The 23,460-nt window shown below is 49.3% G+C and overlaps 1 protein-coding gene across 1 annotated transcript in view; it reads left to right on the top strand.

Annotated features, from left to right (window-relative positions):
- The window catches only part of LOC119108698 (sodium/calcium exchanger 1-like), a 133,825-nt gene extending 110,899 nt beyond the window's left edge, over window positions 1-22,926 (top strand). Inside the window, 7 exon segments of the mRNA XM_037232326.1 lie at window positions 4,023-4,171; window positions 11,759-11,858; window positions 16,425-16,571; window positions 20,657-20,815; window positions 22,200-22,371; window positions 22,666-22,831; window positions 22,833-22,926. Of these exon segments, the coding sequence (XP_037088221.1) occupies window positions 4,023-4,171; window positions 11,759-11,858; window positions 16,425-16,571; window positions 20,657-20,815; window positions 22,200-22,371; window positions 22,666-22,831; window positions 22,833-22,871 (932 nt within the window). The 3' untranslated portion in view covers window positions 22,872-22,926.
- Window positions 22,927-23,460: the final 534 nt, after the last annotated feature.

Below are 23,460 nucleotides of genomic sequence, written 5' to 3'. Positions count from 1 at the left end.
ACGCGCTCGTGTGAGGTTTGGTGGGTTTTTCGGTTTTCCGAATGAAGGTTTTTCCCAAATGACTTCCGAACGGTGGGGCGTAGCCGCGCCAAATTTTGCACAGCTGTAGACAATTAAAAGCGGATCGTTTGGCGTAACAAATTTAGATGTACTTTGTAAGGCCGCTGATCTATGGCAGGTCAAACTCATGCTATGGTCTCAGCGAAGTCCATTTCTAGGGAATCGTTCAATTTGATGTAACAACGGAGTGTTAAACAAAGCCATACATCTCTGAGATGCTTTCTTATGAAACTCAAATGTTGAATGAGCAAATCAAGTTGACCTAAGGTCAGATATGAAGGTCAGACCAAGGTCATGACCGACCTGTTTTATTACCCTAAGGCTTGCTGTATGGGATGGTTTCTGGCGCTTATTTGGAATTTGTTGATAGCAGGAACCGCATTACACATGTTTCGTGAACTTCTTAGAGGTCAGAATAGGTTATTGACCTAAAGCGACCTAGGTCAACATTTTGTTTTTGGGAACATATTGCCTGCCGTAATCTTTGTCGCTTATTCAAATGCAAAACTCAGAGAAGTCTTCTATGATTTTAGTCGCCATGATCTTCAAAAGGTCAAACAAGGTCATTGGCCTTAAATCAGCATGTACCCTTTTGCTTAGAAACAGTTAGCTAGTTTCGGGGGCACTTATGAGACCAACCTGAAATTTTACCTTCTTTGACCTTATGTGACCCGAAGGTCATGACCTAGGAGCCTCAAACTTTGATCTAAGTGAGTTCACGTACAGGTCAACACATCTTGTAAATTTGGTGTCTCTACCTTTCTTAGTTCCCAAGATCTCACGGCGGTCAAATTGGCCCCCACACCCGAGCGAAGGGGATCTAGCCGGCCACCCCGGCGCCTATTAACACGTCGAAGTCAGGGCATGGCTGTCAGCGAAGACAGTGTCTAGAGAATCGATCACTTTAGTGCGACAACGGAATATTGGACGAAGCCATACATGTTTTTTATGGTTTCTCAGAAAATTAGACAATGCAATTCAAACTACGGCCAATTCCATTAACTCTAGGTCCGGTATAGAGGTCATTACGGCCAAACCAGCTTCACAGGTTTACACTTCCACACTATACTTTTGCAGCTTAACACTTCGCCAAGGCATCTTATATTGAGCTTGTAGACCATGTCAGATAGGTAGCTAACCCAAAGCAACACCGATCAACCTTTTTGCTTCAAATGTATCGACGGTTTTGGTTATAGTTAGCGTATATTTGAAAACGTAATTGGCATGATATACACACCAGCCACTTCATGTTAAAAAAGGTGTATGGGTTAAAGCTGTTTCTTGAGAAGGTCTGAGTGCGCTTCGGACACTGATCTTGAGTTTGATATTGTTTGACCTTATCTAAACCAAAGGCCACAACTAAGGGGATTCAAAATTTGACACGATGATTTCGCAAATAGCTCTATCTGCCCTGTGAATTTGATGTCTCCAACTTTCTGGGGCTTCGTTTTGAGATATCAGGACGTGAAATGGCCGCCCTCGCCCACACCCACGCGCGTCGCATTCAGCCGGCTACCCAAGCGCGTCCGTGGCGGTTAGTGGTGGCGCGTGTTAATGTTAGTGGTGGCGCGTGTTAGTGGCGGTGGTGGTGAAATTGGGGAGCTGTTGTAGATGGCGCGGTGGCGGCGTGGTGGTGATGCCTGCGGTGATTTAGTCCCGGGTTGCCTAGTGTTTGGGCCATGTGCTGACAGCCTCTCCGCCACGCCCCGGTTGAAGTGAGAATGCTGTTGGCTTGGTTGGCTGCGTGGAAGTGTGCGAAGGCCCACCTTCGGCGGCGTGCCTCCACACACTCGGAGCGGCGAGCACACTCGTGCGGCTCGGAGCTGCGAGGCATGCTGGGTCTCGCGAGAGCGGCTCTCTGTGGTTGGGCTGTAATTGCGATGCTCGGTTATGCTGCTTCTCGGGTCATTCCATCCGACATTCAGGCCGATTTCTGTTTACATTATTGTTAACAGTCTGGCACGCGTCGTTCACTTGCCTTCGGCTTCCGTAAGGTTCGGTGTCTGCAGTTCATATGGTGGTTGGAACAGTCAGCCACCGCATGTTTCAACTTATTCGTCCATCTGGAGAGTTCGGGACGAATGTACATTTCCACCCACGTTTGGCTTGTTGCCAACTGGTAAAATTGGCAATGATCCAGGGAAGTCGAGCTGCAAACAAATCATCACTGTCTTGAAATGCTTCCAACTGACTTACTTTCAAAGGTGCATGTAGCGCACTTGCGGTACACTTACAGTCTTGCACAACTCGCACGCCTGGGAACGATTATTTACAACATAAAATTCCATTCAGATCCATAGCCAGCTACCGTCGCGCTCTATTCTGATCAGGAAAGAACGATTTTATTTCATTTCCGGTAATACATCTGCGGACTCCTGGTTGTTCGCGCTACACTCTACCTCGCTTACGGGAAGAGAGACAAAGGGCGTTCATTACCACACACTCCGAGCCCACGCCAAATAACGTGTATTACGTGTGGATGAATGTGACAAAGCAACGATGAGGAATTCGATACTTTTAATGAACCTCAAATGTGACAAGTTAATTAAACTAAATACTTCACGAGAATATTCATGGAGCAGAAGGTACTTGGATTTCTTGCAATGCCCCGCATGTTATAGCATACAACTGTACTACTTTCATATGCAGTACTTACGTAAATGTCGTAGAGCATGTGGTTGCAATGGATTGCAAAGTTTAATGACATATTGAAGTTGAATTTGCGGATGTTCCAACAGTATGCTGTGAATGTCTCGGGAGATTTAATTGCTATAACTTTTTAGAATTGGAGTATTTCAGCACTTTGATTATTGTAATGAGTCAGTGGGGCCAACGTCATCCGTGGAGTATCGGGCGTCACCAACCGCAGGTCGGGGACAAGGGGAGTAGCGGGCGCTCCTGTGGTCCATATGGCACGACGCTGACTTTGGAAGCATAGTAGCGATCCCCGGTCAGCGCCACCTCACGCTGCTGCGCCGGCGAAAACTGCGCATCTGCTTACGTCGAGCAAACCCCGGCGGATCTGGCCGCAAGTCCCCACTCCCTCTCACGCACACGCTTCTTTCCTACGCCGGTCACTTATTCCCGAATACGTGACGAAGTTTTTCCCAGCGATATCAAGCGTGTCTTCCCAACACACAGAGCAACAACTCTGCTTCGTCTGACCGGATAACCCAATCAGCCTGCCACCCCCGCCAACCAACAGCCACCGCCGTTACGAACTATGCGAGGCCTCTCTCTCTCTCTCTCTCTCTCTCTTCTCTCTTCTTCGCTCTTCTCTCTCTCTCTCTATCTCTATCTCATCATCTTCTCTCTCTCTCTCTCTCTCTCTCTCTCTCTCTCTCTCTCTCTCTCTCTCTCTCCTCTCTCTCTCTTTCTTCTCTCTCTCTCTCTCTCTCTCTCTCTCTCTCTTCTCTCTCTCTCATCTCTATTATCTCTCTCTCTCTCTCTCTCTCTCCTCTCTCTCTTCTCTCTCTCTATCTCTCTCTCCTCTCCTCGCTCTTCTCTTCTCTCTCTCTCTCTCTCCTCTCTTCTCTCTCTCTCTCTCTCTCTTCTCTCTCTCTCTCTTCTCTCTCTACTCCCAGCTCTCGATCTCGCTCTCGCTCTCCGCTCTCGCTCTCTCGTTGATCTCTCCAATGCGTCACCGCTTCACCGAAGGAACACTTGTTCCAGCATCTCAGCAAACGACCACCAGCTCCAGCGCCTCGCCGAACAATCACTAGCCCCAACGCCTTACCAACGATCACTAGCCCCAGCGCCTCACTGAACGACCACTAGCCCCAGCGTCTCAGCGAACGATCACTAGCCCCAGCGCTTCATTGAACGATGAACTGCTGACCAGCATTTGATGTCGTCCATCGGGCCATAGCCAGTTCTCCCGCTGGTGCTGCGGTGTCCTCTGCGTGGCCATGCTTCCAGGCGTCACTCATTGGAGAGCGTTCACGGCTGGTGTCTGCCCGCAGTTGGCGACCGCGCAGGTCCGACACTTGACCTCCAGAGTAAGGACCGTAAAGAGCTGTCGCAAGAGGAGAAGATCGCCCTCTTGGGCAGACCCAGACTGGGGGAGGCGACTCGAGCACAAATTAGGATAAAGGAGAGCAAGGAGTTTAAGGTAAGCTCGACTTCATTCGTGTACTACTTTGCATGTATTGTCTCGTGCCTCGTATTGTTTACGTTGTTGGCACAGTGCTCAACTTTTGCTGCTAAATACTTGAAGATATTGAGGCATGCATCAATGCGATGGAAAAAGCTCACCTGTAAGTATTAGCATCCTTTTAAGTGCAAGTGACTGCCCCAAATTGCATAACTTTGCTTTTTTGTGGTGACTCCTTGTTGGGTTATGTTTTTATTGCGTCTGGAGACGTTTTTATGGCATCAGAGTCGCGGTGTTGACCGTGTCAGGATTGCCACTAGCGGATGGTGGCCTCATTTGTGGTGTTTCAATCGCCGCAAGATGGCGGTAGTGTATGTCCGGAAAATGATCTCGTTAACGTTATGTGCATGCGGTCCGGTTATGTCCTAATGGTGTTTGCCTGTATTTTTTTCGTGATTTCATGCATTTTGCTTGCATTTGCGTTCTTGGTTACGGCACTTCCCTTTTTATTCGGTGATCAGCGGCATGACCATCACAACTAGTGGCACCACCCACACGTCTGTTTTTGTATGTCACAAAACTAGGCTCGTGATCGATGCAGCAGCTTAAACTGGCTGTTTACCAATATCCGTGTATGTTGAGACACTTCGTGCTGACCTATTCCAGAAAGAAATGTTTCAGTGGCTGTAGTTTTCTTGACCATGAGCACAATGTTGCCACTAACGTGGGTGAATTCGTATGGCGTTTCTATAACGTGGTACGTGCAAGTAGCTTCGAAGTAGGCAGTGCGAAATAGTCTGCCCGAATTCGCGCGCATCAGTCTGAGAAAAAAACAGAATTGAGGTTAATTTGAGGCTTAAATAAGAACGGCAGGGCATTATTTGAAGACGTCCGTCGCATTTCGAAATGCTGTGCAAATCCCTTAACAGTCTTTTCCTCTTGACAGAGTCTCTGCCAAAAATAGTCCCTTTAAAGAGACTATTTCACATTTGTCTGAGGGTTTGAACTGAAATAGCCATGTTCAAGATCGGTCGGTGTAGGTCATAGCTCTGCCCTGCTTGAGACCTAAGCGCCTCTAGTTTCTAAGCTGCATGGCCGCGAACATGTATAGAGTTTTTGTGCAGACTATTTCGAGGTTACCCAGGCATCCATGACGCCATAATGATGTCATTTAAACCCCTCCATTCCACGAGGCATGCCACGTTCAAGGCCGATAAAAATATATTTTTCGAGCCGTGACATGTTTGACTTTTGCGACCACGATTTCCTAGGCACAACGGTGATTTCTAGATATTTTCCAATAGGATCTCATTCATTGTTGTACAAGCTATGCAAGATTCTAACAAAAATTGCGTTTTGTGCTACAAAATACAAGAAGTTATACATTATTCTTAGTTACGATGGAGATGGAGTTGCAATCAAATAACCTAAAGGAAATGCTTCACATTTGAAGACATTGAAGCAAACGTCAGATGTAATAAAGCAAGCTAACTTGATAACAATTGGTATGCTTTTAAGTAGAAAAGGCTGGTCTAGACAGCACAATTTCTCGGTTCAGTAAATATGCTCCTCGATCCGTCGTTGTTTTAATACGTCATCGTACCCTGCACAACACGTTATGTCTGGAAGTCGTCCTTACGAACGCCAGCTATGAACGACACGGGCATTATATTTTTCTCGGTCTTGATGTCCGCACGGTTATGGAATGACAGGATTTGAACAACCTTGAGATGCTCCCCCGAAATAGTCCCCCATTTTCGCTGGTGTGCAGCTCAGAAACTAGACGGCCTTAGTTAATGAAAAGGGCAGGGCTGTGAACTGCAACGAAAGGTCTTCAAAATGACCATTTCAGTTTTAAACCCCATAGACATGTGGGAGACTTCCTTTTAGAAAAGCGTTATGACCGAGTATGTGAGTACAAGCTGATGTCTTAAACTCACGGATGAGCATGCAAAAACACCACGAGAAAAGGCTAAAACGCGGGCACATAATGATATGTGGGTCATCGGACACTTCCAGCCGGTGCTGCCATCTCTCGGGAGATTAAAGAACAAGTGGATGCTGTTACACGAACGTTTCATGATGCAATCAAACAACGACGTGGTGAAGGGCATATGTATTAAATAGAGAAATGTTTGCTGTTTTGGGCAGTATCTTCCACTGATAAGCATACTTATAATTATATGTGAGCTTATTTCATCATATATGTTTGCTTCATTATCTTCCAATGAGGAGCATTCTCATTAGTATTTGCGTGAGACATGTGGAATTTGGTTGATTTTTTATTTGCATCGGCAGCGGTGTCAGCGCGCTGTAAGCCACCAAGGGCGGCAGTCACTAATCGTGCACAACAAACAGGATGTTATGCGCATGGTGGTGCGAGTGGGGTCGTAAGAGGCCATCCCTAAATAGCCCTTAAAAGACGTGAGTATCAGATGTTGTACCATGTAGATCATATGGAGAACTAATCTCCTGGAGCCAGACACTTTCAGCAACCGATACCATTAGGCTTGGGCGCGGATTTCTAGTGATATTAGGTATCGATGGGTTTGACCAATTATACTATTCATGCATGTCAAATGAATAGGTGTGGACAAGTTGAGGATTTATTGTATATACGTCCATGTCCATATACAAATATAAATATGTAACATTAACACGACTAGCATGGTTTGAAAACGTTTAGCGATGAGTATGGGCAGGGCTGGTAATTTAGGCCGCCGTGCCGACAGCTTGGATCAGGACAATGCCGCGTCAGCTTATGTTAGTTCTCCCACTGCGAAGATGTCCAAGAAGCAACTGTGACACAAATGTGGACACATTCTCAGCTGACGAGCTTAACTGGCATAGCTGCCGCAATTTGAAATCATTTTTGTGCAAGGACATCATACTTTCTGCTCGATGCCTACATGTTGGCAACTGGGGCTTCCGATATTAATGCCGTTGTCTGTCGTTATTCATTATTAAAACCCCTGTCACATTAACACCAGCTAACTAAGGCCTCAAAACAAAACAAAAATACAAAATATGATTGTTTTTTGCGTCATGCGACCGAGGTACATGGGACCAGGAACAGGGGGGCGCGGGGGCCATATCCCCACTTTTGAAGGTTGGGACCTGCAATGTTAACAGCCCCCTTGTCATATGTAGGCTGCCGTTATCTTTATTTGTTCTACCTTAAGCATGTATGCCGATACCAGTTCACCAGCCATCTTCCTCAAGAAATGTCATCTTTTTCGTTCGCCCATTGGCCATCGCTTAGCGTCACAGCCGCGGGGTCGACGCCGGGCAGCCTGTGGGTACTGCAACGCCGGGCGTCGAGGCTGTTGCTGAATTGGCGAGCGCGCGCGGTAAAAATAACGTTACAAAGTTGTCCTCGGAAACAATTTTGACTGAATGTTAAGCATTTCAAGACTAACATATGTTGGCCGTGTCAACACAAATATGGGACCTCATTTTGATTAACAACCTACGTTCAGATAGTCCTCAATATCTCTGAAGAGCACAGAAACAAATATGGAACTGGGGTCGATGTGACAAATATTGGACTACCGGTGGCGACCAGGGATGTTTTTGCGTCAATAAGGTTTCCTGTGTTGATCCGGGGCTAACTGCACGGTTTAGAGGGCCTCCCGCGTCACGGATAGGAACAGTGCGATGTGTTGTATCCTTTTAAGGGTCTCCAGATCGACCAGGGGATCCCGCCCCGTGTCGCCGGAATGGGAGGCGGAAGATATCCTGCGATGGGACGGAATGGCCCTTGGCCAATGACCCAGTCCTTCACCGGAAACAGTAACGGTGCCCTCGGTGTTCTACGCAAGAGGCCGGTGCCCGGAAATAAGGGGGCTCATTTTTGTTGAACAGAGTGGGTCGAAATGAGTTCTAAACAAGCAAGGCTGTTCCATGTTCGCCTGAGAATGTTCATTGCTTTCCAGAATCGGTTTGTGAAATGAATTATAAAAAAGGTTTGAATATGCGGACCTGCCATCTCGGGAGCAAGGACAACGCTGGCCTGGGCTGCAGCTTCCGTAAAACCGACGCCGTTGGCGCCGTTTTAACTTGTACTCCGGAAAAATTAACAGTTCAAACAAGACGAGAAGCAGATTATATATATATATATATATATATATATATATATATATATATATATATATATATATATATATATATATAACAAGGTTATATATCATATGTGCGTGAAATACATTATATATATATATATATATATATATATATATATAATTGAGATTCTATCTTTGCTCTTCCAGTTCCACCTCTAGATTCTAGCACCACTTGGCGGTGCTGTAAAGGCCAATCTGTTCTTGTCATTGATCTAGAAATTTCACATGTGGAATTGATGCCCAGACTACCTCTAAATGTAAGATTTGGTGTCCTCAAGCGTTCAAATGCAGTGCTTTTAGAAGTGTCTGTCATTTTCGTCCATCCGTTGGCTACGGCTCAGTGTTAGCCGCTGGGCCGACGCTGCACGGTGATGGAGACATGTGACGAGTAGCGTTGAGGTTTTCGTTACCAATATTTGCGAGCACGCATGTTCAGAACTACGGTACATAATTTATATCACTAATCGATTAAGTATTCAAAGGTGCTTCTTTCAGAAGCGTCATTTTTGTCCACCCTATCGACCACGGTCCAGTGATAGCCGCTGTGCCGACGCTGCGCGGCCTATGGAGACCGCAACGCCTGGCACCGGAGTTTTTGCTGGTTAAATTTCTGAGGCGCATGTTCAGATCTATGCCACATAATTTATATTACCAACCGATTCTGACGAATTAGGGACATTTCCAGACAAACATGGGTTGGACATGTTCATACTCATTATTGGCTCATTTCGACCTGGGGAAAGCGCCGGGAACATAGAGCTCTTTTCAAAGGAGACTTTTGACCTTAGACTGGGTTGCTCATGGGGCTTGTTTGCTCGGGCTAGGTCCATCAGTCAGCATAGCTCTCTTGTATTTCACAGGCATGTTTTCCTGATGGAATTGGTCTGCTCTATAAGCCTTTTTACGGGACCCACGCCGTGTCGGCCGTTTAAGTCCTCTTCCTTAGGCCTATTTCTGGCCCTCTGCTGTCAGAACCACCGGCCGGCGCTGGCCGATGTGACCACGGTGTCGTCAGTCGCCTTGCCCGACTGTCGGGACGCCGCCGTGTGCGGTTTGTCAGCGAATGTGGGTCACGTCGGCCATGGCCGACACGTGCGGGCTGGGTCTGGTCCGTCTCAAGGCGGCCGCCGACCCGGTGTGGAGTGTCCGTTATCGGAGCAGCGCAGCGAGAATTGGGGTCCGCGTGATACCGGCAGTTCGTGTTTTCATTCGTTTTGAAAGGAAACCTTGATGCCTGAGAATGCTGGTTTCCGCCCCCCGACTCGAATGGGGGATGTGTATTTATATTCCGATCTATTTTATCCGTTTATCTATTCATATATTTATCCTTTTATTCGTTAAGTTGTTTGTATTTTTAATTATATACTCGTGTATGTTGGTTCGTCTCTTTGTCTACGCATTTGTATGCATCCGCGTACATACATATATAAGCCAAACGCAGATTTTGCATGAACTAGCTTTTCAATAGATTAATCTAGACTCCAGAGTTTTGTCTTCGCAGCATTGTTTGAGGGAAAGGTAGTTCGTTAAAATATCTCACTGATTCGTCGGCTGGTATGGTTCAATATTTCAAGATCGAATCGCATTGGTAAATTTTGAGCTTTTTCCATACTGAAGCTGTGCAATTACAATGGTTACCACATCTTCAAGTATGGAAAATGCAAATAGCCCTGGAAGTGGGCATGTAATACCACACGGGGCCGTTATAATGATTTTGTAAAACCGTGGTCTATGCTGCAATTTCTGCCACCGATCTTGAGTCTCGACAACAATTCCATAATGACCAAGGTCGTAGAAAATTGTTGCAGCCCCGAGAATGCCTTTTACCAAGTGCTGTAGTGTGATGGAACATTTACATAGATTTAAAGCCATGCTGCCTTCCGCACTTGGGTTGTTCCTCGGGGAAGATAATTATAATAAGACGTATAGCGTTTACTCAGGTTATCCGAAAAAAGAGCCGTCATCCTGGACCACCATCACTAGCAACTTTGAAAGTTCTCGGAAATGCACCCTCTACCACAGACGCCACTTATCATCAAGCAATGCACTGAGTGGATGTTTAGATTAACACCAAGAATTGCATTCAGCAAGAGTTTGTACAAATTGCAGTTGTATGTCTCATGCGAATAGCCGCTTATTTTTTTTCCGGTGCGAAAAAAACTGCACGTTGACAATGTGCAGGTTTTCCTCAATGCAGAGTGGTTGTCAAGCGTAACTCGACAAAAACTTGCTGTTTTTCATAAGGTTGGTGGCCTGGTGTTTCTGGCTACAGACCTTGCGGTACTACGCACCGCACTACGAGCTTGTGTGAGACCACAGAGCCGGAGAGGCCTGTACTCCTGTTGCTGCCGTGACGTGGCCCGGCTCCCTGGTCGCGGTCAGTGTCACAGAGCCAGGGGCCGGCCTGTTGCCGCAGTGACGGCCTGGTCCAGCGGCTGAGCCAGGAGAAAGCCTGTGGCGGCAGCGAATTAGCTCTGGCATCCACGTGCTTATACCGTACCTTGCGTACGGCATGTATTGGGTGTATGGATTCAGAGTGGGGTGGGGCTGTGTGTCACTTAACGTCTTGCTAGCCGGTTTTTTTAACGCAACGGCATCTTAATTGTTTCTTCCTTAACTTTGCTGCCGCTATACCATAAGTTGCCTTACGTTGACTACGGCCTGGTTTTTAGTCAAAATAAGATTCCCACCAACGGGTGTGTGGCTGTAAGTGCACGTCAGACAAAACAACTTCTGGCGCACCCATATCTCAGGCAGACCCCCATCGAAGTCCGTCAGGTATCACAACCGTCGCTGCTTTATCCACTTCCCATACTTCCCATAGGGCTCATGTGTTTCAGGCCTGCTTTTCACAGAGCTGTGCACCGAATTATACCAGGCCAATTTCGATGAACATGTACTCAAACGAAAGATTGTTTAATTGTTTTTAAACAAAAATGGCGGAGGGATTTCTCTCTGCCTTAGAAGCCAAACACTCATGGCGCACCGGGTCAAAGTTTTCGTGCACGGTATGACAGGCTTTTTCCGACTTTCGCGACATGTTGAGAAGTCTCAGCAGCGCAATCGAAATGCGTCGGATGCATGATGGAAAGACTGTGTGATCGTAGCTGGGGCATTCTAAAACTGTTCTATCTGTTTCCTACGTAGTGTGCTGAAATGTTTGCTATCAGCCAAGACGTGCTGTCAGTGAAATGTAGTGTAAAACCCCTCGGAAATTTCTTACAAAAATTCGGGGCTGAACTTTAATTTTTACATACATTCACTTCTGTTACACCTGTGTCATCTTACGTTCAGTAACCGGCTGCCAAACACCTAGCACTAACTAGAAATTTATCGCACATTCCACATCTAGTGCATTTTGTTGGGATGTTTGCTGGAACCTTATACTGGAATGTTTGTGAGTAAAAATTTGCACTTTGTTCTTGAACTCTTTGTTCTACTCAGTATCTACTATCCTGCATCTCAGGCGCCTTTCCCATTTCAGAACACTGTGGACAAGCTAGTGCAGCGCGCGAACGCCTCGTTCCTGGTGGGCACCTCGTCGTGGAAGGAACAGTTCATCGATGCCGTCACCGTTTCGGCCGGTAAGAAGTGCTAGGCGTCGACTGTGCTCGGCCCAGGTGGGTTGCCTACACGGGCACAACTGAACGATTGGGCTTCCTGGGCAGCTGGGGTAGTGCCAGACTGCACGGCACTGTGCATAACAGGCTGCTGTCATCGCCAGATTATCAGCTTAGCAGGTACATATTCATGTGTACTGGGCAGTACCCATCACATCTCGAATCACTTCATGTTTGGCGAATTTCGACATTTAGGTCGGTATCAGTGGTGTTGTCTTACGGTATTTGCGGCTAGATGGCCCAAATATCGATTCTGAATCGATGTTTTCTCTTCACTTTGACGCATCCTGATCGCCTCAAGGAAAAAAGGCGTAGGTCGCGGCTGATACAAATCAAGTTGTTTCGGTATAAAGGTCGATAAAAATAGTGCGTTTTGTAATACGTAAATGAACATCACATAATATGCTTTGAACGAGCTTGATCGTGGTCATTGAAATGTATTATTCCGAGGAGGAAAGTCATCATTATTTGGTGCACCGCGATTTAGATGTGTTTGGAAACCGGTCTCAAGATCAGATGTAATGAAATCATCGTTGGGTTTGGAATGATTCTTTCATTTCTTGCGTGTACTCATTTTATTGAGGTTTATGTATTAAAAGCAAGATGTATGATGCGTAAGCTATGTTGAAAGTCGCATCGAGGCTCGTGGGTAAGTGACGGATAAATCCTGTGATTTTTAGCCGTTGAGACGCCTGCAAACCCAAAGATTTTCTGTTTTCAGACTTTGTTGTATCGCCCGATGAATGGCGGTGTGCTTTGAGTTGCATCAGCGCTACTCGGCGGACATACCAAAGCTGTGTGCAGTCAGCAAAACCGTGATGCTGCCTTGTCTGATCCCTTTTAACGAATCCGCCATAATAGAAGACGTAAGCTGACCTCGGTCAAGGCTGTAGACCACGTACAGAGTTGTTGTCTCCATTCCGAGTGTATGCTTTAGCGCATCGGGCGTCGAATCGGTCGGCGTTCTCACCGGTCGGTTGTTGGTCACACCAACCCAGGGTAATATATGCCGGAAATAACGCGGTTCAGTATATAAATTACAGCATAGCATTCAACCACTATAGCATGTGCAAGTGTGGGTTAAAACTTTAGTTTACACGTTTGGCAACCTATACTGGAAGGTAGCGTATCGCAGAAGCTGCAATGGTGAACGCACCTAAATTTCAAGTGAAAATTATGTGCAGAGTTTGATCAAGAAACTCCCCGAAAATTGTACACTTCAGTGCACTGATGGCATGTATCGGCCGTTAGCCAAGCATCCAGCATATTCCATGGGTGACTGATAGAAGAAGTCTTGTCGGCCCCGCGTTGAACACATAACTTTGTAACTAGAGATCCGACAGGCTACCGACGTGGCTACTGAGATCGTGCAACACATCCCAAATTCGGAAAATTCACGGCGTACCACACATGGAAATTTTGACCGGGCATGCCGTGAGAGTCTGGCTTCTGTAGGCAAAAGCTGGTCAATAAATTTGCACAAAGTAAGAAAACATTAGTTCTTTTGGTGCCTGGTGCATTGCAATTGTCGGGAGAGAATTCGGTGTACAGCTCCGCAAAACAGGCCTTCAACACGTGAATCCTATGGGCTGGAAGGACAAACGCGCCATTGAACGGCTGAGCTGCCGACGTGGCTTGGTGTGGGCTTGTGTCAACCGCCCGCGGTTTGCCCTCCGTGTAGCCTGGTTTGTAGAGGCTGGCATATGGCGTGGCAACCCAACATCGCCGTTACGTGTCTGCTCATTGGCGGCCAATCGGCAAGAGGCCACGAGAGCTACGCTGAAATTGGTGTTGCTCTGCCACGGTATTGTGCGGCACGTTAAACTCTGCCGTCAAAGCTTGTCCGCGACAGTTGAATCTCCACCATCACCACTAGGTTGGTGAAGCCAGTGCCTTTGCAGATATACTAAGCTAAGCTTACTCAGCTATCCTTTATGAGAACTGTGCGGCATAATCTCTTGATCCTTTGATGTATTTATCTTCGCCAGACCTTTCGCCTCGCGTCAAAATAGTTCTTTGCCAGGAGTTTTCGCCTCGCGTCATAATAGTTCTGCAGACTTTTGCCTCAGACGAGCCCTATGAAATGAGCACGCGGTAGCGGTGTGCTTTCGCTGAAACGATGTCTTCACCGACAATATTTAACAGTTGCCTTTTATTGCCTTTGGTGGCGACCTGACGGCGTGGTCTGTAGCCTTGAACCCAACCGCCTAATTATTTGGCGGTGATCGATTTTGCGATAAAATCTGTTAATGGTCTTGAAAGATGGTGTGGAAGCTATAAAACGCGTTAATGCATTCCATATGCAACCATCATGATTTCATAAATCTAGCGAAATGAGCATGTCTTATTTGATATCCGTCCGCGACGAATCCTCATGTGGGTAGGCACGAAATACCGGATTGAGCTTCGGTTGCGGCCATATCGGATAACGACTTGGGTTGGAAGCATAGGCGCAAAAATGTCCAAAGAGGAGTAAAATGTGCTATGCGTGGGGCTCCTCGCAATGGTGTTGGTTATGCTTTAGTGGGCCGGCGAGAGCTGACTTTGAATTAAGAATACTAGCTGATGAATATTAGATCGGCTAGTGAGAGCTGTTCCTGGTTCTGACACATGGCCGGAGCTGCGCCGGAGCTGCGAAAATCCAGAGTGGGGTTGCCGGTGATCCATTTCAATTTTTGTCATTTTGGCACCGGATTTTCGTGATGTATTTACCAATCTAACATGCCATAGGTACACCCGTTTGTTCGTATTATGAGTCCGTGTTGACGTTTATGCGGTACATTTAAACATTTACACATATTTGAGGAGCGGTGTTAACAAACATCATATGTGCTTGGGCCGACCTAAGAATGGTTTTTGACTTGCAGGTGCGTAAAGTTTCGCTGTAATGTTCTGCTTAAATCGGCATTTTTCCTTGGCCTTTAAGTTTTCCGGAACGCTGTAATAATTCCGTAAAGTTTCGCCACTCGATAGGAAACGCGCGGTTGCTACCGGCTCAATGCCTTTGCCGTGTGGTACAAGAGGGATGCTGAGTCTGGAGTGATTTGAGCGGAGATTTCTAACGCTAGCGCCTTATATCGATCTTTTTTGGCTGATTTGATACTCCATCAGTTTTTGCGTCTGTTCGTATTTATGACAGCACTAAGCCATTGCATATGACGCATGTTTATTTTTAAGACTGGAAGACATCGAAAAAGAGCGATTGGTGCCGTGTTCACGTAAAACGTGTTACATGTTATGTTAATCCGACGGAAGCCTCGCATAGCTAATAACACGTCGGTACATGCGTTAGATTTCTTCCCGTCAGCAACGGTTAAGCTGAGCTTACATGTGGATGAGTGCTGCTGTTCTTCCATAGCTTCCCCGTTGAACCTAAAGCTGGCAGAAACCACACCTATTGAAACCAGACGTGACTTTTCGGTACGTCCATCTCACGATATGACGTCACACATAAACTGAGCGTAGTTCGACTGTTATCTTCCGTCGAATTTTACGATGCCTCGTCTTTCGGACAGTTGTACGAAAGGCATGACAAACTGAACTCCGAGCCCATACATGGATGGCGCATCATTTCGAAATGAAGGACTTTTCTTTTTCTCAGTTTTGTTTTAGATTCCGATGTGGCACGTGCTTCAGTCTGCATGCACCATAGTTCCCGATTCGTTTCAGTCGTATAGAATCTGGATTTTACTTTGTAAATGAAGGACTAAAATAATGTGCAAGTGCCCGTAAAAGTAGTGCAAATGCCCTTCACAGCGATCACCGAGGACACCTTACTGTGTTAAAAGAACAGGTTTGGAGCATACGCTTATGTTTGTGTCTTTTGTATCTGGTTGTCGTGTTAACCAGACGCACAACACAGACGTCTTCGTAGACCCTGGTGAAATTAACATGAGAGACAAATATTTGACGCCTTCTTGGCTCGCCAGCACACTACATCCTGATCATTTCCCAAAGCGGCCGTTCTCATGATGTGCGGTTCTCTTTCAAGCACGTCGACATCGCCTGCGGCATGTTTCGTACGCTGTGATTGAGTTGATGTAGCAATGAACATTTTTCTGATAATCCAAAGCTTTTTATGTTACACAAATGTGAAATCCTTGTAAAGGTGTGCACGCTTATTTACCATTACTTGCTCTTGTACTAGTGAGTGCCTTGAAACAGGCAAAGAACTCTATCAATCGATCAAATCCCTGAAATGCCGCGAGAGACCACCAGTCTCGTGAGGCACGCCAAGTCCTTCAGGTGACTCACCCCCGTCAGGATATCATGCGACCCTCCACTGGATGTTGTAGGCAGGTGTCGAAGGGTTCGACCGATCATGACAAAGTAATCAGAAGTAACTGAATTTCCTGAGAGACCGGAATCCTCCATGTACGGATGATTAACGCTTTTGATATTGTTCAAATGTTATAAGATGCACCCATTCAATCTACTTGCACAGCTCGCGTGCCACAAAACACAACATCGTGGAGGTCAAACCCTGTGGGCACTAACTAATGCACCAATAACACGTATATCCGCCCGCAGGGGACGATGACGATGCTGTGGGAGGCGAGGACGACAAAGAGAGGGGAGAGGCGGGCGATTCGGAGAAACAGCCCAGCTGCGCCGACTACATCATGCACTTCATCACCGTCTTCTGGAAGGTGCTGTTCGCCTTTGTGCCTCCGACAGGTGGGTGCACAACGCTTCCGATGAGCCGTCTGACCTTCGAGATCCGTTGGGCGGTAATGGTAGCGGTGGCGCTAGACTGGTACCTACTCTCCGTTCTAGCGGAGCGTTGTGTCGCATCACTCCATGTTTACGCCAGGTCGGCCGGTGCGGAGCAGCCGGGTAGACCGTAAACCAGATGGATCGGGCAGGGCCTCAGGCGACTGTCGGGACCGCCGGTCGTGAATGCTGACGTATGGGTTGTGCTGTTCTTCAGTAATGTCTGGTCTGTTCGGCAGGCCCTTACCTGCACTCCCCTATGCAGTGTTAACGACGTAAGAAGCTATCTTTTGGCATATTACGTGCCGGCTACAAATAACGGCCTGTCGTTAGTGCAGACTGCGATGCTATAGCCGGCCTGGAGTGACACAAGTCAGTGCGTAATGCGAAGTGTGCCGCTGTCCGACCGCGTACGACCAACACCCGCGGAACGGTGTGCCCCCGCTCGATCGATACCCGGAGCTGTGACCTCAGTGTGGCCCTGAACGACGTGCCCATACGCCCCCGACGCCCGCAGATGTGACCTCAGTGTGGCCCTGTCGCCGCGTCTCACCCGTGCCTAACGCTGACACGCCTGTCCTGCAGACGTGTACAACGGTTACCCGTGTTTCGTTGTGTCGATACTGGGCATCGGCCTGCTGACGGCCGTCATAGGTGACGCGGCGTCACACTTCGGGTGTACCATCCAGCTGCGCGACTCCGTTACGGCCATTTCCATCGTGGCGCTGGGCACCAGTGTTCCAGGTACCCAGGCGGCGGGAGAGGCGCTGCAGGTGGTGGCACAGGTGGCTCGCCCTCTTCCCGGCTGGGTGCACGCGGAGGCCCGGAGGCGGCTGCTTTCCCTCTCGCTCTCCTCCCCTTCCCCCTCTCTCCACCCTTCTGTCTTTTTATCCCTCTTGCTTTGCCCATTTCTCTTTTTACCTTCCCTTTTTGTTCCTTCTTCACTTTGTCTACCTCTTTTGCTTTCACTTTCTCTCCCTCCCTCTTTTTCTCCTACACTCTCTATTGCACTGCGCTGTCCATTTGCAACCTCCATATACACCTGCCGGTTTGCAAGCGTATGACATAATATGGCAATGACCTGCTACCTCTAAATGCACCGCTGCTTGTTGACACAGTCATGCAACCCTCACTGCTCTGTCCCTCAAGCGTTCATACCTATACTGCGAGCTTGAGTTCCTAGCGGCTGCCCGCAGATATTCCGGCAAACGTGTGATCTCAGCTGCTATCCGCACACGTGGCGTCTGACCTCTGCTACTCCCCGGAGATGTGTCCTTAAAGCATGTGATCACTGTTACTTCCCGCACACGTGCCCTCATGGCGTCTGATCACTGTTACTTCCCGCAGACGTGCCCTCATGGCGTCTGATCACTGCTACTTCCCCGCAGACGTGCCCTCATGGCGTTCTGATCACTGCTACTTCCCGCAAGACGTGCCCTCATGGCGTCTGATCACTGCTACTTCCCGCAGACGTGCCCTCATGGCGTCTGATCACTGCTACTTCCCGCAGACGTGCCCTCATGGCGTCTGATCACTGCTACTTCCCGCAGACGTGCCCTCATGGCGTCTGATCACTGCTACTTCCCGCAGACGTGCCCTCATGGCGTCTGATCACTGTTACTTCCCGCACACGTGCCCTCATGGCGTCTGATCACTGTTACTTCCCGCATACGTGCCCTCATGGCGTCTGATCACTGCTACTTCCCGCAGACGTGCCCTCATGGCGTCTGATCACTGCTACTTCCCGCAGACGTACCCTCAAGACATCCGAACCCTGCCTCTCCCCGAAGACGTCTCCTCAAATCGTCTGATCCCTACTGCTCCTCGGAGACGTGCTCTCGAGACGTATGACCCCTGCTACTCCCCGCAGATGCGTCCCCCGAGCGTCTGATCCCTGCTGATCCCTCAGGCGTGCCCTCGAGGCGTCTGATCTCTACCGCTCCCCACAGACAAAGGTTCTCGCTACCCCCACGTTTGTGTTAGCCATCCTGTGTATCGCTGGATTGACAGTCGTCATTGGTAACGCGGCCTCACATTTCTGATCCACCGTAGATCTCAAAAACGCCTTCAATGCCATTTCGCTCGTTGCGTTAGGTAGTTCCGTGCCAGGTGGGCTGTTTACCGGGCAGAGGTCATTCTCTATAACGCGAGTGGTTCGGACTTCTGCGTGATCGTGGATTCACTGAACCGAAGTCAGGGACCAGCGTGCCGCCTTTTGCTGGTTCCGTTTGTGGTGTACTGGTTATATTAAGCTGATGGCCATTGCCGTTCTTAGTTTTGAAAAACCTTCATAATGCGGACATTGCTTATATCGGTCATCTTTCTTCGCCGCTTTATTCTCCGACGTTGAACCTTGTCCGGCACCGAAACATAAATTACCAATACTTTTATCGACGTTAGCTTTGTGCGCATCTTCCCAACGACATCAGTAAGTCTGGATTGCGATCATGATACGAACATTTGTCGTCAGTGATGCGAGCTCTCCCACATGTCAGCCAGCTGTGTGTCCGGCCGTCGTTAGGAGTAAGCTGGTCCCAAGAAAGACTACATGATGGTGGGCACGTAACCAAAGTGCATATCTTATGCAAGACACCCAACATCTGAAGCCCCTCACATGGGTGACCTTCACGTAGTGGTAGCTGCGGAAATGATTGTCAGAAAAGCCGTGTGCGGCCAGACATCGTCGACAGGGACGTTATCCTGGCTTCCATCTATTCTCAAGCATTGTGTAAAACAACAAACAAGTATGCTGTTGCGCAAGCGTAGTCATGGTTCGGTTTTGCGTCAGCTGATGTCCTCCTGATGCTGAAAACTAGACCATTGAGAAATATTCCGGGTTTGGAAACAACAGCTGACGTTTTACTATAGGACTGGAAAATCCCCTAATTGATCTAGTTGTCGTAGAATATGGTATCAGCGTGACACAGCTAGAGGTATATCTTTCGGTAGTAAACGACGCTTTTATTTGAATTTTCGTTGGCAACATTAATCTTGAAACGCATCCTGACTATCATGGCAGACGGAAGCATGCGTGGCAAGCTATCGTTGTTCCCCCTTCTGACGTGGTTGCGAATCCTCGAATGGTCAGGACTTTCAAACAAACATTTGGCGTGTGCTATGTGTTCTGGTGGCGGGAGGGCACTGGGCTCAATGATTTGATCTTAGATCTCTCGACATGTACAATAGTAATTGATGCGTCCTTTAGCGATTTCATGTGTTAGTCTGGCCGTCCGCTTTCAGCTGTTAATCACAGGCTTGACCGGCAGAGGTGACATGGCTTGCCAAAGGTTGTTATCATTGCAGACATTTTCTTGATTGCGCTTTCACCATTGACACTACAGAACGGAAGTAATTGTTCGTTTGAGACGAGTCCTCCTCCTTGGGGATAACAGCAGCAGCGGAAGCTACAGTCCTGGCAGGGATTCCTCGCGTAGACACGTCGCCTGCAACGTGTCCACTATTGATCATGAGCTGCCACCGGTATACCTGCGTGAACCAGCTGGGTGGCAGGACATCGATAAGTACCTGGGCTCTGCAGTGTCAGCAGCCGCTCTCCCCTCACTGTCCTCCGCTGGCCGCCCGACTGCGAGTCAGGCCATGTTGTCGTTGCCCGTGTCTCAGGGAACAGCTTTGCGGTGCTGTGTTGCCAGTGTTACGCGCATATTCAGACTCCAGCGTGCAAAATAGCAATGGCTGTTTTGGGGGCAGCCAAGTAAAGGAATGGAAGGCATGAAGCCACAGGGCGGACGGAACGCTGGCATCATGGCGAGCTAAGCGCGACGGCGTCGAGGGACAGCGTCTGCAGCAGACGATCCTCTGTCCATGAGCGACCTGCCACCGAGACGTCCGGGCGCCTGCTCCACTGTCGGACCGTAGTACAGTTTTGTCGGACTGTAGTTCGTCTCCCGCAGGCTGCTGGCAGGCGCCTCCGCGGAGATGAGCGGTGTTCGGACCGGCGTCAACCATTCACCTCTCGCTCTAAGACAGCCCCCCGCCCCCCGCCCCCCCTCCCGCTAGCCCACTAACACGGCGGTGGCGGCGGCCGGCAGAGCTGCGCAGCGGCTACCCCTGTTTCATTGTGTCGATCGCGCTGATCGGCCTGCTGACGGCCATGATCGGCGACCTGGCCTCGCACTTCGGCTGCACGGTCGGCCTGCATGACAGCGTGACGGCCATCTCCGTGGTGGCGCTGGGCACCAGCGTGCCAGGTACACGAGGCCGGGCCGGCCGTCGCATGCGACCCGCTCCCTCGCCCTGCCCCGCAGTCCCGCCCGCGCAACCGGCCGTCCCGTGAGGCTCCCGCTGTTGGCGTCCGGTTAGCGGTGCGCTGCCGCACATTTGCGAACTGTTCTTCGTAAGCTGGCCCGGCTTCAGTACCGTGACCTGGCCGGACCTCGCATGCACTCAGGGGTGGTCATTTTTTGTTGCATGTTGCTCCGTTGTTGATGAGGACGGGTTGGCAAAAAGTTCGGCGTTTTGGTGGGATGAATGTTGCGGTAGTGTCGAGCGCACGTGCTCTTCTAGCAGGCGCCTGGTGCTATGTTGCACCGTGAGTCGGGAGCCCGCAGCCTCATTCGAAGCTCTGGTCGGGAAAAGTTAGAAACCGAGGCTTTGTAGGCGTCTTTTTGACTGCTTGAATAAGAGACATCGGTGTTCAGACGTAAGTCCTAGATTTTCCACCGATCCACCTTACACCACGTCCAAAACTGATGCTCGTCTAAGAAAATGGGTTGTGATGGTGGTGATTTTCATAATGAGCGTGCCGACCGGCCGAGGAGCTTCCCGGAGACCCGGGTCGGACAGACCCTTGCCTTGTTCCTGTAGCACCCTTAACCTACATACCTTCCTGCATAACTATCTGCGTGGTGGTCATAGCATGAACCACGTTCATGCGATATGGGGCATGTTGCTATGTATCGGTTTGCACGCTCTCTTTTCCTGTCATTAGCCCCCCCCCCCTCTCTCTCTCTCTCTCTCTCTCTCTTTCTCTTTTTCTTTTTTTCTCTCTCTCGCTCTCTATGCGCAGAAACGTCAGTGTATTGAAGTGTGTATTAAGCGAGCGTGCCCTGATATGACTTTTGTGTGCTCCGACAAATAGCAAGCAATCTGCGCCAGCAGTCACCAGTGTACTTTTTGACACCTCAGTAGCCCAGTTGCGACTTTCATGTTCCTTGTCACACAATGCCAGTCTCTGTGTGCATGTAGTGAGCGCGTTCGGCCTGGGGCTCTCCGCGGTCCAAGGATCCGGACCGGGCTCTCCATATTTTCGAAGATGATACGGTAGCAATGAACATAGACGGTTAACTTCCTCGAGAAGAAGTGAATCTAAGCTCTGGTACCCAAGCAATAACAAAGTTGAGCATTAGTGCGGTGTGGTATCCATTTTTCTTACTTTTCGCCCGACGGTTTGATCCTGAAAGGGATTGAATTTGTCTGTCCCGGACATTGACATGGATATGTAAAATACGGTCTCGATAGAGCCCTGGGTCGGACGCGGCGATTGTGGTCGGGGGCCATGCGTTGGAGCCGGCTGCCAGGCTGTGTGCGCCGCCGACGGGCGACCGTCTAAAGATCGGCCTCGGCGCCCTTCAGACACGTTCGCCAGCAAGGTGGCCGCCGTGCAAGACCGATACGCCGACGCCTCGGTCGGCAACGTCACCGGATCCAACGGCGTCAACGTCTTCCTCGGCATCGGCATCGCCTGGAGCATTGCCGCGCTCTACCACTGGTTTAACGGCGAGCCGTTCAGGGTCGCCCCCGGAAAGTGAGTCCCATGATAGATGGAAGGTGTCCAGACGGTAGAAGGGTAGATAAGTGTGGCACACAGAATCTGTTGACTGTGATAACCGTATGATAAGAAAGGCTGTTCGGTATGTTTTATACGGTGCTCAATGCGTGGGTGGTGCGCAGAAAGGAAGGCAGGGGGAACTCGGTGAAGAATGCGCGAAGTGCACCCGAAGCCTTTCTGTTTGTCAGTATCGTCGCATGAGTCCCTATTGCCGCTTTCACATGGTTGCGTGATCACTGCCTGTCCATAACCTGACCATTCGTGTTTCAGTCTGGCGTTCTCGGTGACGCTGTTTTGCTGCGAGGCGGCCCTCGCCATCGGTTTAATGTTGCTGCGGCGACACAGGCGCGTCGGTGGCGAACTGGGTGGTCCGCGCTGCGCCAAAATCGCCTCCTCTCTGTTCCTCTTCACGTTGTGGGTAGTGTACGTGGTGGTGGTCGGCGCTAGAGGCGTATGGAATCGTTCCTGGCTTTTAGTTGGCGATTTCGTCGTGCGCCGCCCGCCGCATGCCGCAGTATGCGAACTGTGCTTTGCTGCCGCGTGGCCGCGGCAAGATGGCAGCAGCCTGTGCATCACGGCGCCGCTGCCGTGGCGTTCGTCGCCTGTGGCCTCCAAGCATTCTAGGGCGGTGAAAGCTTTGTCCTACTGAGGCTGAGCCGGCCACACGTATACGCTGTCGTACTCAGCACTGGTGCGTGGAAAACAATTTGTCTGATATTCTGGATACCTTTGGACTTTGACGAGACGAGCCGCTCACAGGTGGACGTTGTCGGCGACATGGCCATTTATTTGAACGTGCCGGAGTCAATACTCTTGTCGGACTGCGCTGGATGTGATGTCTCCTAGTCATGGTATCCCTGTTTTGCGTGGAGGAATACTTATACTGATCGCTTTGGCCTCGTGCCCGAAAGCTCCGACATGACCGCTGACAATGATGCACGTAACTGCGTGCAGCGAGCCACGACACGACCACGAGACGCTGTGGACGGGCGCATCCGTTGTAAGAGCAGCGGCTAAATAGCGGACGCCGCTGGTCAGGGTGCGCGGTGTTCTGTTTTGTGCCTG

The sequence above is a fragment of the Pollicipes pollicipes genome, unplaced genomic scaffold (assembly GCF_011947565.3).
Source record: "Pollicipes pollicipes isolate AB1234 unplaced genomic scaffold, Ppol_2.1 Scaffold_6686;HRSCAF=7923_pilon_pilon_pilon, whole genome shotgun sequence".
Classification (NCBI taxonomy): Eukaryota; Metazoa; Arthropoda; class Thecostraca; order Pollicipedomorpha; family Pollicipedidae; genus Pollicipes; species Pollicipes pollicipes.
This window is presented reverse-complemented; position numbering and strand designations above follow the sequence as displayed.